We start from the raw sequence: 16,964 nt of genomic DNA on the forward strand, positions 1-16,964 counted from the left end.
CAGACCCAGGACCCATCTTTAGCCCAAACATGCATTTGGTGACCCACTTCTTTTATTATCATTTTATATTTTACCCTATACTTTTATGGTGCTTCTGTAATGACCCAACTTAGGTCAGATTGCAACTCACCGGTTGAAGACCACTGGCATTGACTGTTAGTCATATCTAGGGCTCTTCTTATGGTCTAATGTGTCATGTTTAAAACACCAGCTGTAGCAGTAGACAGTTGTACCATATACCGTATTTTTCGCCCCATAGGACGCACCGGCCCATAGGACGCACCAAGCTTTTTGGGTGGGAAAAAAAAAAAAATTATCCCCCCCCCCCCCGATGCTTGTGGGGCCGGCAGCGGGGAGAAGCGCTCTTCTCCCCGCCTCCCGCCTTCAGACCAGGTCCGGGGACAGCGGGAAGGTACGCTGCGCCTCCCCGCTGTCCCCGGAGCTTGCGGGGCTGGCGGCGGGGAGAAGCACGCGTCTCCCCGCCGTCAGCCTCCAAACCACATTGGGAGACAGCAGGATGGCGGCGTTCCGCCTCCCCGCTGTCCCCCGACCTTGTGGGGCTGGCGCTGGGGCTTTCGCTGAAGTCTGGAGAGCGAGAGGGGTCGGTGCGCACCGACCCCTCTCGCTCTCCAGGCTTCAGCGAAAGCCTGCATTCGCCCCATAGGACACACATTTCCCCTTCATTTTTGGAGGGGGAAAAGTGCGTCCTATAGGGCGAAAAATACGGTATAGCATGATGACAAACCAACAAAAATGTGAAAAGTAACAAGAGGTTGAAGGGGAAAGTAAGTGAGGGGGCACTGTAAGCCCTGATATATTGCTGAAATATATCGCTGGTGAAATAATTATAGTGGGCTGAGGAGAAATCAGTACTTGGGTTGCCAATGCACACTGGTGTGTGCAGATCCTTGTCATCAAGCTGACCAGATTACAGAAATGAAAATCAAAAATCAAATGAAAATGTGCAAGCTGTCAAAAATTATTTTACATGTTTTGAAGACATGGAGGCTCAAGAAGCACAAAGTGTGTGTGCTTCCAGCTTTCTTTGCACTGGCATGGTGATTGAAGACAATCTTAAGAGAAAGAGGAGAGGACTGGCCATCAGTGATGGTGTGTATGTGTTGTTCAGATGGGGCAGCTGAAATCATAGTAGCAAGAAAGAACTTAATTAACACTTCTGCAGTCCCAAAACGGAGCAGTTTGTTCTCTAACAGGCCCAAGAGATTAAAGCACACATTTTAAAATTACTTCACCAGACTACTTCCATGCTAAGAAAGAAGACCTCAAAGAAACAAAACACTGCACTGAATACCATGCCAGAGTTTTAAAACGTTCTCTAGGATCAAGCCCTAATTGCTTTCTCTGGCAGTTGTTTCTACTCATGCCAATTTGAATTACTTTGAGGCCTTCAGATCCTGCTATTCCTACTAACAAGTGTCTGGAGATCTTCAAGCCTCCAAAAGCTTCTGCCGAAATGCACTTCTGATATTAAGAGTTACTTTACCAGTAGAGTCAAAGAGAAGCACTGGGACCCATTGCAGAAGTCCCAGAAGACTAATGTTCCACTCCCAAACAAAACACAGTGAGAAAGACAGGACTGTAGTTGTTACAGTGACAGACATCAGAGAAATGCTGTCTGAAAGGAAAATCAATTAAACTAAGATGAAAGCCTTGTTCAAAGGATTAAAGTAATATGCAGAAAAATTTTGTCTGCTGGTTTGTTTGTTTGCTCTTGGTGGTAACTCTGAAATCAGACTGGCTAAACTGAGCACTGAGGCACAGCAACAAATAAAAGAAGCCTTGAAGCTCAAGTTAAAAACTGGATGGTTTAGGGCCAAATTCCACTCAGTCGTTTCTCACAAAGAGCACTAACTTTCTCCAGGAGTATCCTCAACTATTCTCATATAGGTTGATGGAAACTGGTGCTTGGAAGTAAAAGAGAAATAGTACAAGACACAGGGGATGACCAAATGGGGTAGGTAAGTGGAATAAAAGGAATTTTTACAATAAAAAGAAATCACTACAATAAACAGAACAGCATGCAGGATGTAAACATTTTGTGTGCACAATATTAGTACATAAATTTTCTTAACCTTCAATTTCAACGCTCCATCATTTTTACTAGCTCAGACTGCTGCAGCAAAGGGATGGTGCTACACCACTGAGAAATAATTTCTTAACGTTTATTTCGATGTGCAGAAAAGACAGCTGTGTTTGGAATAATCTCTGTCGCTCTGACAAAGTGTTTGTTTCACATATTAAGCAATGCAAAGAGGAATAAGAGGAATTCTCGCTGCTGCTGCTATTTGCCCCTTTCAGTATCATTGCAATCAAAAATACCAGTTGACCAGGGAGCAGGAGCAGAGATTTGCGTAGATGAAAATCAATGACTCAGTTTCTCCTGTAACCTTTTTGCATTTTTGTTACTGAACATAAACTCTCCTACATTAACAAGTTTCAAAGGTGAATGATAAAGAAAAGTAGTTCCATACAAAACCACAGCTGCTGTGGTTTAGTGACTAAGTCTGCTGTGCTATCCCTGGGGCTAAGTCCTATTGAGGTATACTTCTGAGTAGACATGAACAGAATTGTACTGTAAGGATGGCACAAGATCCTGGTTTCATATCCTGGTTTATAAGCAGCAATTAAGCTGCAGTGCCCGGAACAGCAAGGGAAGCTATGGTTTAACAAGATAAAAGTGCTGAAACTGAACATGCAAGGATAGAAGTGTAGGAAAAGGAGGGTGGACTTCGATATGTGGCTGATAAAACTTTCCTAGTCCAACATACTTTTGAACCAGGTCACAGAGTGCTGACCTGTTAGGCCTCCACTGAGTGTGCCCTAGACCTTGCCTAATGTTTGTCTGGAGCTGCACGTTCTGCATTAGTATCACATTAGTGGTGCTAATGGACAGCTGTGTTTTTTCAAGGGAGCTTATCCACCAACGCTCATTTTATGGGGAATCCCAGGGTTTCCCTTGACACAGTACAACAAACACTGATCTATCTACAAGGTGTGGCTGGGTTAGAATTTAAATACACAGTGAACCATTCCTTTTCTTGGTAGGTAGATCTCAGTAACACTTTGGAACAATACGAAATATATTGTTTTTATTACATTATTTGCAACATTTGCATCCTGCTTTTCTACATCTCAGGGTCAATTGTAAGCACAGCAACAAGTTAATTAATTAAAAGACAACAAATTGATTTAAAAAAACCTAAAGCAGAAACCACAGCTACAAGCCCAAATCAAATGCCTTCACTTTTGCTGCTGCAGTTGCTGTTTGGCCTTTATCCTAAGACTGTTCAAAATTATTATTATCATTATTATTTACAAATATGTTTTCATATCCCTTCTAAAATGCTAAGAGGGATGAAAACACTTTTATGAAGGCCAGTCCATTACCTTGGAGCAATCTCAGTGAAAACTTTGCTCCAGGAAGCTGATGCTTGAGAAATAATAATATCAGAAGCAGGGCGCAGCCTGCAGAACACAGATGACAGAAGTTTACTTGCCTGAAGCTTCTTTATGTTATGTACCAACCCAAATTTAATTATACCCTTCTTTCCAGCAACCTTTCAAACTCTCAACAGCAAGTAAGTGAAAGGAAAATGCAGCTTTTCTCTCTGGCTGATTTTAATATGCTCCCCTAAAGTAGTCTGTATTTTATATTCACCTTGCAATATGTTGAGAGAACAGCTAATTTTTTAACTCACTGGAGCTGGAGAGTATCCTTTTAATAGCTGATGTGCCTCATTACGTTTAATTTGAAAGGGAGAAAAACTAAAGCGCATTCTTTTTTAAGAACTGTACAGTACTACAAATGCAACAGATACTTGCACACCGTGCTCTAATCAACCTTTGCAAAATATAAATTAGTAAGATCACAAAGTCCTACATCACAGCACAAAATAAACAAAACAAAGTCACGTAAGACCAACACTACTTCCATTCACCTTTCAAACAAGAAAGAAAAGTCTGATAAAATGTTCATATACACTTACTTACAAATGTTATCTATCTCGAATTAGGGCAGACTGTTCCATACACTTACTGAACTTACTGTTAACTTGCTTTACCCATAAATTTCTCCATAAATTAATGGTAACCATGTAAAGGGTTTTGTTTTGAGACAGGGAGGGACAGGTGGGCAATGCTAGATTGATAGGGCCATCCACCATCAATTGTCCTAGGGGACGAATTGCAGGAGAGAGTGGGGCATGCAGGGAAAGGATGCCACAGGGCCTGCTCTAGGGATTAAGGTTACCAGACGATTAATACTACAAGAAATGGTTCAGAACTTTTCCCACAATTGGATGGTAATTCATCAAGTCATCCATTTTATAGGTAACACAGAAATCTGCAAACAAGGGATGAAGTCACTAACTGCATTTGAAAATGTTTTATATACCACACCCTAGAGGTAAAGGTCTCATAGCTTTAATCTATAAAGCGATTCTAAATTTCTCAGCCTCAAAGGCCTCCATGTTGAAGACTAGATGGGAAAGAGACTTGGGAGAAGGGATTGACAATAGTTTGTGGGAAGGAATGTGGCAAAAAGCCCTCTTTCGAGCTATTTCTGCCAGAATAAGAGAAAACACCTTAAAGCTAACCCACAGGTGGTACTTGCATCCCACATTGCTAAGCAAAATAGACAAAAAACATTTCTCCACAATGTTGGAGAAATTGTGGGAATGAAGGAACATTTATACACATGTGGTGGAAATGCCCATCGATTAAAAATTTCTCGTTAAAAATATTTCAGGAAATGGAACAAATTACATCTCAATCGATCAATTTAGATCCCAAAATAGGATTGCTTTCTATACTTGCAGATGAAGCACAAAATCTTAGAGACAAAGACTTAATTGTGCATCTTATAACTGCAGCACGTCTTTCTGTTGCATTGGAGGACATTAAATGTGAACCTATATGAAGTTTGGTATGATTATGTCTGGGAATTAATTTTGAAAAGTTAACAGAAAGGGTACGTGAAAGAAAACGTGAGAAACTATGTAACTTTTACATAATGTGGTCCTCCTTTATTACATACGCATCAAAGAAAGAATGTGCATTTAAACCACCTAAGACACATGGGAGCATGTGGAATGATATTTTTTAAACCAACAACTGTATAAATAATTTTTTATTTGATTATATTACTAATGTAATTACCTGGACATAGTTGGGGCTGGTTTTTTTTGGGGGGGGGTTAAGTGAAAACTGTATTTGATTGCTTGTATTTGATTATATGTTGTTCTTATATTCAACTGATAAAATTTAAAAAGAAAAAAAGGTTACCAGACATCCCCAATTCCCGGGGACAGTCCCCGGATTTACAAATCAGTCCCCTGACAAAATCTATTGAAGTTGAATTTCTTGGGATTTTAAAAAAATGTAGCTGCCAGTTAAGTACCCATAGGTCAGGTGAGATCTGAAAGGATCCTCACAATACCAACTTGTTTTTCAGAAATCAATGCTATTCATCACAGAGCTAATGCAGCTTAGATAGTAGTTTTGCTCAATCTACCAATAAGTCAAGTTTCTATCTCACTTTAACTGCTACTTCAAGACAGCTATATAAACTCGCTGATCTGTAAGTTCAAAGAAATCCCATGACAGACTTCCTACTATCACTTCAGGGTAGGTATAAAATTCTTTAGAAATTTAAAGGAGAGATGTTGGTCTTTATTTGAAAGTCTACTGTTTTACCAGCACACTGGGAAATGATCATGTTTTCTATTTGCAATAAGAGACAATATATTTATTACAAAACTGGAAATTCTCTGCTAACAAAAGTTATTACCTACACATTCACAACTTAATTTTAATCTGAAGATATGAAATATAAATATATTTAAATTACAATGCTGTAATCTCATTTACTCTTTTTTTTTTTTTTCATTTACAAAGAAGAGAGAATTAAACTACTTTGCCTGGGCTTTTTTTTCAGCTGGAGCTCACAGGAACTCAGTTCGGGCACCTCCTAGGTGGGTGCCTGTCAGGGAACTGCCATCAGAGCCAGAGGGAGAGGGAGGGCTCCAGAGGGATTCCAGAGAGCGTCCCGGGAGGGAGAAAAGCAGCACATCTTCTGGGGAAGGAAATCAGCGTAGCACCAGTGGAGAAGGGGGGCAGATGGGGGAATCGGCGAGGTGGCTCCAAGACTCCTCGCCGGGGACCCGCGGGGAGAGCACGGGTCCTCCGATGCCCACACCCTCCCTGCGCAGAAGGCTTCCGCGCAGGGAGAGTAGGCAAAGACTAGGCGTCAAAGAACTTCTATGCTGGAAGAAGTTCAAGAAACGCCCACTGACGGATTCTGCCAGTGATTGAGACAGCCACGGGGGAAGTGGCTGTCCAGACAGAAAGGGTTCACTCAGGCAACCCACCCTGGTCTGGTGCCGATTTACGCACGAGCAACCCCCAGAACCATTACAGTGCCATTGCCATTATAAGAGAACAAGGGAAGTTGCATGGTGAGTTCTGGCACCTCTTTTTCCTCAAAAAATAGCACTGCCTTTTTCCAGAATTTATATAGATCCTTCTCAAACACAAGTTGTGACATTTCATCAAGAAGCAACATAATTTAATTGTGTGCCGTTTAGGTATGGTAACCTGCAGTTCCTATGTTTATTCAAATTATGTTTTGATTTTACATTTTCTGTAGAATGTGTTACATGTTTCCATATGGAAATAAATGTTTAAATAAGCAACCCTGAAATAAAATGTAATCAGTGGAAGTTTAAGAGACATAAGGGACAACGGAATCTTGACTGGATGAAAGCAATAACAAAGTCTGGCAAGGAAAAGAATCTAACAACCTAGTTTGTAGGCCGTGGGTGTCAGACATCTTTCTTCTATGATTAAAATGCGGTTTGCATTGATTCTTTTGACTCTCCATATTTCATTTCCTTCTCCCCCTTACAGTAAACCTGGCAGCTCCCTAATTGGATTTAAATTTTAAAACATCTAGCTGGTACATTCAAATTTAAATGTTGGTATCTCAATAATTTCTTTCTCAAATGAATATACGGAACAGAAATATGCTGTGGTCTGGTGATAAATATAATATATTCAGTAAGCCTACAGTCACAGCATATGGTAAAAAAAAAAGTTCAATTTTATTATTTTATATCAGCTACTATCAGATAGTTATGCTAAGTCACTGTGTACTAATGGCTTTCATAATAATTCTACTACTCATAGAAGAAGCAGAAAACCAAGAACTGTGTCTGATTTAGTTAATTTAACCTGCAGATGAGTACAGAAAATTGTAAGATAACAGCTTAAATCTAAACAATATCTGCATATATTACTACAACATTAAATTATATGACTACCACACAGCAAGAAATTAGTGTCAATCAGTAACCTCATGAACCCAGAACTTTGGCCATGTTTAAAATTTTCCATTTTAAGAGCAACTTAATTTTGCTTAACATGACTTTCATTATGCCATTGTTTTTATGAATAGCAGAAACCCTCAGCTTTTGGTCCTACATTTTCTGAGAAAACATCTGCAGCAGGGAAAAGAAAAAGGAGGGAAGTACACAAAAACTGTAGGATTTGACCTGCTTACTCTTACTTTTTCAGCCTGAGAACTCAGTCTTGATTTAAAGACTTCCAACTATTTTGGAATGTAATATTACAAGCCAACAAGCAAATAGAAGAAATAATTAGTTTTCACACTACAATAACTTTTATACAAAAAGGTACTGGGCGAAGTCATAGAAAAAGTGGACACAACTACCTTTATGTGATCTGTCCAATTAATTTTGAAGATAAATTCTATTTGTTACCTAAAGTAATTTCCTGTGAGAATGTGCCAAGAAACATAATGAGTTTGGGACAGTGATTCAAACAGTAGCTTTTGTAACTAACGCGACGAATGAATTATGGTGGAGTGCACTGCTCCACATTATTACTAATTATTTGTTAAACATCAAACACTTGAGAAGTAGTCTGTGGAGCACAAGACTCATATCACCTACCAAATACAATAGAAGAGATCGTGATGGATGCGTTGAGGAAGCAAGCTGTGCTAATTCTGAATGCAGGATTGCCTCCACTGCTTTTACATGAATACATATTTTTCATGGCCGTATTTTTTAAACTAATGAGTGAATGAGCATTCCAAGCGCTAACAAAAATGATGAGGCTCAAGTATCTCTTGTCTAATGAATCTAGGAGTAAACCATGCTAAATTCAGAGGGACTTACTCTCATGTAAGTACATACAGGATTGTGGCTTGAAACTCTTTTCTTTATCAGCAGCCCCTTGTGCCACAAAGCAAACTGCTTCTGAAACCAAGGGCATTTTGCTTTGTAATACAGAATTGCCATGGGGAGGGGAATCCAAAATTGCCCTGGCGCAAGCCGCCATATAAGGACAAACAAGCGCTTGGATTCTGGCCAATTGCGGCTTCCTGTGTGAGCAACTGGTTCTCCATTTCATGTGGGAGTAACTCATAAAACCATTTGCAAAACTGTAGAGGAAAACTTAATTATGAGAAGATATTGCTTTATAATGAGAGCCACATCATTTGATAATACTTTCATTAAGTTAGCACAAGTGATTTTTTTGTATTAGGCTACTATAATTTTAATGAAACACAAATGAACATCTGCTGATACAATTGCCGTACTTTAATTTTATGTAATGCAGTTGTCTCACAGCACCAAGAATAAATCTGCCCTGATCCAGACGCCATCAGCTGCGTGTACACTCCTGTACACAAGATCTCCACTGCACTTGTTGGGTACGCCTAGAATCCGATTCAGATTCAATCCTCCCACCCCAGCCCCTGACAAGATGTGTCAAATTACAACAGCTCTTGTTTTAGAATGCCACAAATGTAAGGCAGGATTTAAGAGTCTTTAAAATATTGTTTCATGGTTTTCTAAAACTGCCAACATGAAATTAACAAGGACAGACTTACTAGCACAGATTTTGTCCCTGCAAATTATTTTTTAATCAAGAAATATACAGGCTATTGTATTATACAGCCTGTGTTGGGAGGGGGGGAATCTAACACACTATAATAGGTATTTGTGAAGGAAAAAGAGTCAAGCTAAGAGTATATTTTTACAAGATTAATAAGATAGTACACAGAACATTTCTTTCCATCCAGCGACATCACCATTGTCCAAACTTTCCACTGTATCTATTGACTTTAAAGTGGGGGGGGGGGTTGTCTATAATATATTTTCCTTTGTAGAAATGGCAATTTAATTTTGCATTGGTTTCAAATGTTGTATATACTGAGGGTTTTCTTGTATTTTCTTTTCACTGCTGTATTGAATTTTCATTGTTAGATTGTAATGTGGCATCAATATTCAATAGCCAACTTTTGGCTAAAAAGTGGGATAAAAATATAACAAAATAAGTAAATATCAATTAATATTTTTGGCTAGCTTGCTTTACAAAGTAGCATATACCTTTCATATCATTAACAGTTATCTGCTGAATCACCAGAAAGCACCAGTTCATCTCCCTTTTTTCAGTTCCCATCTTTGCTCGAAAGATTCCATGCTGGAAAGTCTTATTCTCCAGACATGGAGAATAAGTTTGCAGACATTTGAAGAAGTGTACAGCAACCACAAATATTCATATTAATCGTTGTGTGGGTGAAAGATGCCTCTTTATTAACCATCTAAAAAGCAAAGTGACCAGTGGTAATATAGATATCTCACAAGGCCTATTGTTAAGTTTTGGGCGAACATATCAGACGACACAGCGATTCTTCAAACAGCTCTTCTTTATTCAGAGGCCAGAACAGAACTGAACTGAAGGGCTCAGTCAGCCTGCTTATATAGAACTCCAGTATAACGTTACTGTAGCAACTTTCTAAAACTATCCAATCACTGAACATCACTTTCGATCCTTCATTTGCATAACTATCTACAGTATCCCCCTGCTGGCCCAGGGTGAGAACTTCAGTACATAACACCTATCAAAGCAGTAATATACACAATCTCCCTGCTCTTACAATATTTTGCAGTTGTAGTTTTGAAAAATATGAGGAAAACATGCAATTGACATACCTGGCATATCCTTCTTGGCCTCACATATACCATGCCTAATTGAGCCACTGAGAAAAGAAGTATGCTTCCTTTTAGCCGTGGCAGTTCGCGGAGCCATGTATTCACTTTTACACTGTGATTTCTCAAATGATTTCTGAACATCATAGGAGCCTGGTGGTGGAGCTTCCTGCAATATTGAAGAAATTATCAGTTATTTATTTTTATTCATTCATTTGGGTTATATACAGCTCTTTCTCCAAAGATCCCAGGGCAGTTGAAGCAGCTTAGCGCTTAGTGTACATTTTACAGGCATCTCAAGTTCTGTGTCCATTGTAGGGAAACCACAAGCTCCAAAAAGGCACCTGCTAACTTAAAAACAAGCACCTAATTCATGTAAGCCGATGTGCTAGCAATGATGTGTTTACGATGGAATGGAGTGCAACAACTGCAGCAGCAATGGAGTCATGCAGCTGCACTGAAATCGTGGTCTAAACCAGTGTTTCCCAACCGGGGGCCTGCAGGATATTCCAAGGGGGGCATAGGTGAAAATTGCATAAATAGGGGACCGCAGCATGAGAGGGGGCCACAAAAGTGAGAGGTAAAGAAAACAGAGAAGTGAAGAAAATAGAGGAAAAAATAGAAAATAGAAAAATAGAGAAGTAGAGTGAAGTGACTGTGCTTCCTAGTGGATGGATCACCATGTGCACTCTGCGGCAACATCGCTTCTACTTCCTTCTCCCTCTTACTTCTGCACTCCACCACTGTATGTGCTTAGTTGTGGGTGAACATATCAGACGACACAGCGATTCTTCAAACAGCTCTTGTTTATTCACAAGCCAGAACAGAACTGAACTGAAGGGTTCAGCCAGCCTGCTTATATAGAGCTCCACTAGAACGCAACAGTAACCATTTTCTGTAACTATCCAATCACTGCATCCATTCTTAAGATGCATCCATTCTTAAGGAAATCAGCCCTGAGTGCTCACTGGAAGGGCAGATCGTGAAGCTGAGGCTCCAATACTTTGGCCACCTCATGAGAAGAGAAGACTCACTGGAAAAGACCCTGATGTTGGGAAAGATGGAGGGCACAAGGAGAAGGGGACGACAGAGGACGAGATGGTTAGACAGTGTTCTCGAAGCTACAAACATGAATCTGACCAAACTGCGGGTGGCAGTGGAAGACAGGAGTGCCTGGCGTGCTCTGGTCCATGGGGTCACGAAGAGTCGGACACGACTGAACGACTAAACAACAACAACAACAACATCCAATCACTGAACGTCACTTTCAATCCCTTATTTGCATATGTGGACCTGAACTATCTACAGTATCCCCCAGCTGGCCCAGGGTGAGAACTTCAGTATGCACCAAGCTGTCTGCACCTCGTTTGTCACAGGCAAGGGGTATGGGGTGCTGTTTTGCCGTGCAACCATTACTGAGAAAGGAGGTATGTTGCTGCAGAACATTGTTGGATAAAGAATACACTATCTAAAAGGTTTCCACACTTTTGTGATCAAGCAAAATTGTGTTTCATGGCATTTTCCACTTTGTATTTGGTATACAGTACTCAGGTGAACTGGATATAAAAAAGCTTGTTTCTAGTCACCAACCACATTTATCAAGAAATACACGTTTTTATGTGACTGTATTTTGTATAAATTATAAAAATTATAAACGAAATATGTTCTACTTACAAACAAAACATTTAAATAGCTACCTTTCTACCAGTAGGAAAGGGGTTGGGCACAGAAAGGAAACAAGGTTGGAAGGGGGCCATGGCCAGAAAAAGGTTGAGAAACAGTAGTCTCAACCACAATGTCACATCTGTGCAGTGAGACAAAAGCTATTTCTCTTTTGCAGTGTCCCGTCAGTCACACCGCATCCTGGTGTATCAGGGAGGTAGAGGGACCGCAGTTTTATCAACCATTTACCCATGAATTACTCATCTACCGCCTTTTGAATACTTCAGACTAGTTATACATGCAACATTCATACTGGATAATTAGCAGTAAGCATTGAGGACACGAACAGCAAGTAACAGGGATTATATAATTCTTGCCACTCTTAGGACACAGAGTTTTCTGCTATATATGCCAGCCCTCCTTCAACTTAAGTTAAGAAACGAAATGTGCAGGTACTGTTCTGCTTGTTTGTTTTGTGAGAAATTAGCTTCAGTGATTTTAGTCAATGAATCAAGTCACAGCTATGATTTACATTTAAGAAAACTGATCTAGCTAATTAGACCCCAAAAAAAGTTTACAGCGGCACACCCACAGGCTTCCTGGCTCATTTTAAAGCTTTTTTAATGTTGATCTTCCCTGGCAGAGAAGTGGTTGCTGCCCACTGTGTAGTTGTGTAGTTTAGTGTAGCTGTGACTAAACAGCAGTGTGTCGATCCAAAAACAAATGCTGACAAAAGAACATCTTTCCAGGCTTTATTTCATGGAGGGTGGATTCCCCCCACCTTGCCCCAGGTTATAAACATTTTAAAAAATACCCTTCCAATGCTGATAAAGTCCATTATTATTAAGGCTGTGGCAGAGCACATCAATTAAATAAGCTCTGCTAAGTATCTCAGTGTTGCTTTGGTCATTTTGCTGGTGGGAGGGATGAGTCAGAGTTATAGATGACAGCTCTGAAATATAGTCCTGTATTGTTATCCTGGTGTGTTGGGGGTATGTTTAGGGAAATTCAGAGAGGCTGTGAAGGTGACTCCAGCAGTAAATTAATTAATTAAGGGCTGCAAGGAGCCAGAGATTTAGTTGAGGGCTTCAGTGCTGCATAACAAAAATCTGGATACATATTTCCATATGTGGTGGACTTGCCCTCAATCTTAGCTGTTCTCGACTGTTGTTTTCGAGGAGGTTCAGAAAATTGCATCTCAAGATGCAACTAATCACCCTCCATTACATTACACATACAAAAATGAAATGCTTAATTTTATAACTGTACAGCTAAATTTTTGGAGTTGTCCTTTTGCTTGGAGCATTTTCCCTCTTAATGGCTACTGACAGTTGCCTCTTTTCATTTAGATTTTTCTCTGCATTTGTCTTGTTTAACTGCAAATTGGTATTTCCTTTAGTGTTTTAACTCTTGGTATAATTATTATTATTATTATTATTATTATTACTATTATTATTTATAGCCCACCCATCTGAGGTACATTAATGTATATGGCAGGGAGGTGTTCTAGGATTTCTGTGTTACCAGTAGTTTTCAAATGCAGAACTTGTTGGCTTTGTATTTTTTGTACATATATTTTTGGTTATCTTTTTTCTGTCTGGATGCCATGTCTACCTGTAGACAGACAACAGGTCTACCTATTGAGAAGTAACTGAAGGGTAGATCTGGAAGAGAAATCTCTCAAAGGCCAAGTCTTCCCATGCCTCAGCACCACTCAGTTATGAAATCTACCAAAAATGATAGCTCAGTCCTCTGGTGCTTGTGTTTGTGTGTGTGTGTGTGTGTGTGTGTGTGTGTGGTCTTTATGAATTGAAGTATTTACCTAGCACCATCAATGGTGCTAAGTACAACCTTGATAATGGTGCCCATTCAAGTTCTACATTTTAGGAGTCTTAAATACAACTAAAATAATTGCTACAAAAAAAGATAGATGCATGAAATACAATGGGGGAAGGAAAAATCCACCAAACACCACCAAGTACCCATTTTTTTCTGTAAGAAATGCAACAGCACAGCAAGCAAGAGCCTCAATCTAACATTAGGAATTGTGCTTATAAAAAATGTGCAGCCAGATGATTATTTACATTTATATACTGAGTGTGAAGTGATAATGTATTTCCTTATTCAGCAATTCTTAACAGTTCTCGCTTCATTCCAATTGAAGAGTGCTAATTTATTATCCAAGATGAACCTGTTTACTTCAAATTTAATAGTTTCCAATTAAGCTAAAACATTTACTCTTCCATCATGTATAAACCCTTTCTGCTAAGTTGCTATATTAATATTTTTAATCAACATCAAAGAAACATTAGTATTAATAATGACGACAATAATTCTTGGTTAAGTATCAAATGTCGCAAGTGAAAGGACTTAAAATTGTAAATGCAGCAAAGACTTCCATCGGAACATCCAACCATTCAGTTTCATTTTACACTGCTTTGAGAATGTTTTTACTTGGACATTGATGCACAATTATATTTTTATTTCCAGATGCCTGCATTCTGATAAGGTCCTGTTCTTTGATAAAATCACAATCTCAGATCTTCCATTGAGCAGCAGAACATAATCACTGATGTGACATAGTAAAAGGAGAAAAGATGGGGTCAGGAGAAAATATGTTAAAAGCTCAGACCAATATCCTGGACACTTCACGTGATGATCCCCAGAGTCAACAAATAATTAATCTACCTTTAAAAAGCTGTAAATTAGCAAACTAGGCTTTGCTTAGATAAGGGCCCTTCAGATATTGTTGGATTCTGCCTTTCAAGAGCCCCAGACAGCATTGCCAATAATCAAGGATGGTGTGAGTTGCAGTTCAACACATTTGGTGGACCCCACTACTACTTTAGGTCATTTGATACCATATAGTGGATGTGGACCAACCAGAGGCCATAGCAGCTTTCCAGACAGGTTGCCCTAACTTCTGTCATTATCATCCTCTCGTAACATGATGGCTGCATTAGCCTCTCCATGGGAAGGAAGGAGGGTGGATCTCCACTGGTGTACAGCTTTTGCAGGAGGAGGGATCAACCTGTATCTCAATTTTGACACTCACTCAAGTCAGTGCCAGGGGTGGGATACAAATTTCTCCCTTCCCATGCTCATGAGATTAATCATCAGGTGAGACTACAAACCCAGCCCTAAGCAGAGGAGAGATTTAAATCTTTCCAACGATCACCCATCTGGAAAGTGGAGGAGGATCCAGCACTGGATCTGCATGTGGGTTTGGAGTCTGCACATGCGGATATAGGTATGGTGCATGATAGAGCACCTTAGAGCCTTGCATAACTAGAATGCAGACAACAGGCCAAAAATGGTTAGCTACCCTGTCCTACAGAATGTAAACAAGAAGCCAGAAACAAGTTATATGTGGAAAGATTCTATGTAGCATAGTTTTAACATTTTCCGAGAGCCCATTTTCTAAGATATTGGTTATATAGCTTCTCTTCCATCAAACAGGGTAACCAAAGACGCAAATGCAACCTAAGTCTATTAATGTTCTCAGTCACACCTTGATTTCCTTGATGTCAGGTCTCCTACTTGAATATAAATTTGATCTATAATCCTGCACTCAGTTACATAAGCTTCAGCTCAAGGATTTCAATAGCATTAAGAATGGGGAATTATGGGCAAAATGGAAACTGTGGACAGCAGAATGGGAATCAAAACTGAAGAGACAGCATTGCACACAATTTTTCATGTTCACTTCTCTGGACTACCTTATCCAATGACTAAAGATGATACTTTCATTCCACCCCCCTCTTGTTATCACATTGTGATAAACAACAAGGGGGGGAAATGAGAACACCTGCCAGTCAAAAGGGATCCAAGTTTTGCTTCTTGCTCTGTTTTGCTGCTCTTTTGTCCCTTTCACTCATCCATCCTCCAGTTTTCTGTCTCTGTTTGTGTTTGTGGGTCCATTCTACTTCAGCTTTTTACTGACACTTGACGTTATTTGGACAGCTGTTTTCCTGATTTATGGAAGCACACTGGGGCATTATGTGAGAGCCACTCTGTTACAGTAGTGTGAACACTTTTTCTATACACCTTAGGGAGGTTTAATGAACAAGTTTCGCTTCAACTGGAAGCTTTAATTAATCAGCATAATTGGAATATTAAAGGAATTTTCTCCCACATGAGATTGCCAGGTGATACCAGCAGCCTTCATCTTCGATTGCAGTGAAGCATTCCACACTCACTTCTACTATTTAAGGAGCCCAAAAACAGGCTGGAACGCAAAACCCGTTTGGTTTGTTTTGACTCTGAAATGAACCACACTTTACTGGAAAATTGCAAATACCTTCATTTATTCTCAGAGTCAAACGGGGCAAAGCCAAATTCTTCTTGGCTTCCCAAAGGCCATCATTTGCAACCTAAACTCAGGGTGTGACTATAACTTTCTGTCTCTCTCCCTCTTCATTACCCCTTCCCCTAGTCTGAATGCTGTACTTTGGTTTGTAGGCCACAATCTTTGACACTGGCTCATTTCCAACCAGCTATCAGGACTCCAATGACCTGAAGTAATCTAAAGGGTGAAAGGTGGGGATTTAAGCTGTGCACCTCCCATTAGTTTTGGGCAAAGTAAAGAAGTACAGGCAGGGCCGTAGCTAGTGGGTGGTGAGGTGGGCCCCCACCAAAGGCGCAGGTGAGGGGGGTTGCAAAATCAGCTGCTGAGACCTTCCACCAGGCGCCCTGTCCAGCCAGCGGTCCCTACCTGCAGCCCAGGCAGGGCAGGGAAGAGGGCGAACTGGGCAGCAGCTGCTCCCAGCTGCTCCCCTCACCCCTTGGCCCTCCTGGCAGCCGGGTGCCGCACTGGACTGGCTGGGCAGCCTGGCGGGGGAACTTGCGCATGCCCCAGGGCCCCATCCCGTTTGGCCATGAGCCACAAGCTCTGCCTCTCCCGGACCTCACTTGGGGTTGGAGCCGGGAAGGTCCACCTCACTTCCCGCGACCCTGCCTCTCCGGGTGCTGGGGGGGGAGGGGAAGTCGCCAACTTCAAAGCCTGCCTACTCTGGAGTCACTTCTCTCTCTCTCCTCTCACACACACTCCTTCAAGGGTGCCAATTTGAATAAAATATATGGGGGATAAGTACCGCCCTGTATAATACGAGACGGAGCGCACACAAACACTACCTGAATGGCAATGCCCATTAACGGGGGGCGACCTCAAATATTTTGGAGGGGGGCAAAGGAACCTTGGCCCCAAGGAGTTGGCTCCCATGCCCTCCTCCCTATTACAGTGGGGTGCTCCCCACTTTATGT

The 16,964-nt window shown here is 40.7% G+C and overlaps 1 protein-coding gene across 1 annotated transcript in view; it reads right to left on the reverse strand.

The window, feature by feature from the left end:
- STPG2 (sperm tail PG-rich repeat containing 2) overlaps positions 1-16,964 on the reverse strand; it is a 213,773-nt gene that overhangs the window by 130,845 nt on the left and 65,964 nt on the right. The window contains exon 11 of the mRNA XM_083398448.1: positions 10,044-10,209. Within this exon, the coding sequence (XP_083254574.1) occupies positions 10,044-10,209 (166 nt within the window). The remainder of the gene's footprint in view (positions 1-10,043; positions 10,210-16,964) is intronic.

Source organism: Podarcis tiliguerta, assembly GCF_965153285.1.
Source record: "Podarcis tiliguerta genome assembly, chromosome: 9".
Taxonomy (NCBI): Eukaryota; Metazoa; Chordata; class Lepidosauria; order Squamata; family Lacertidae; genus Podarcis; species Podarcis tiliguerta.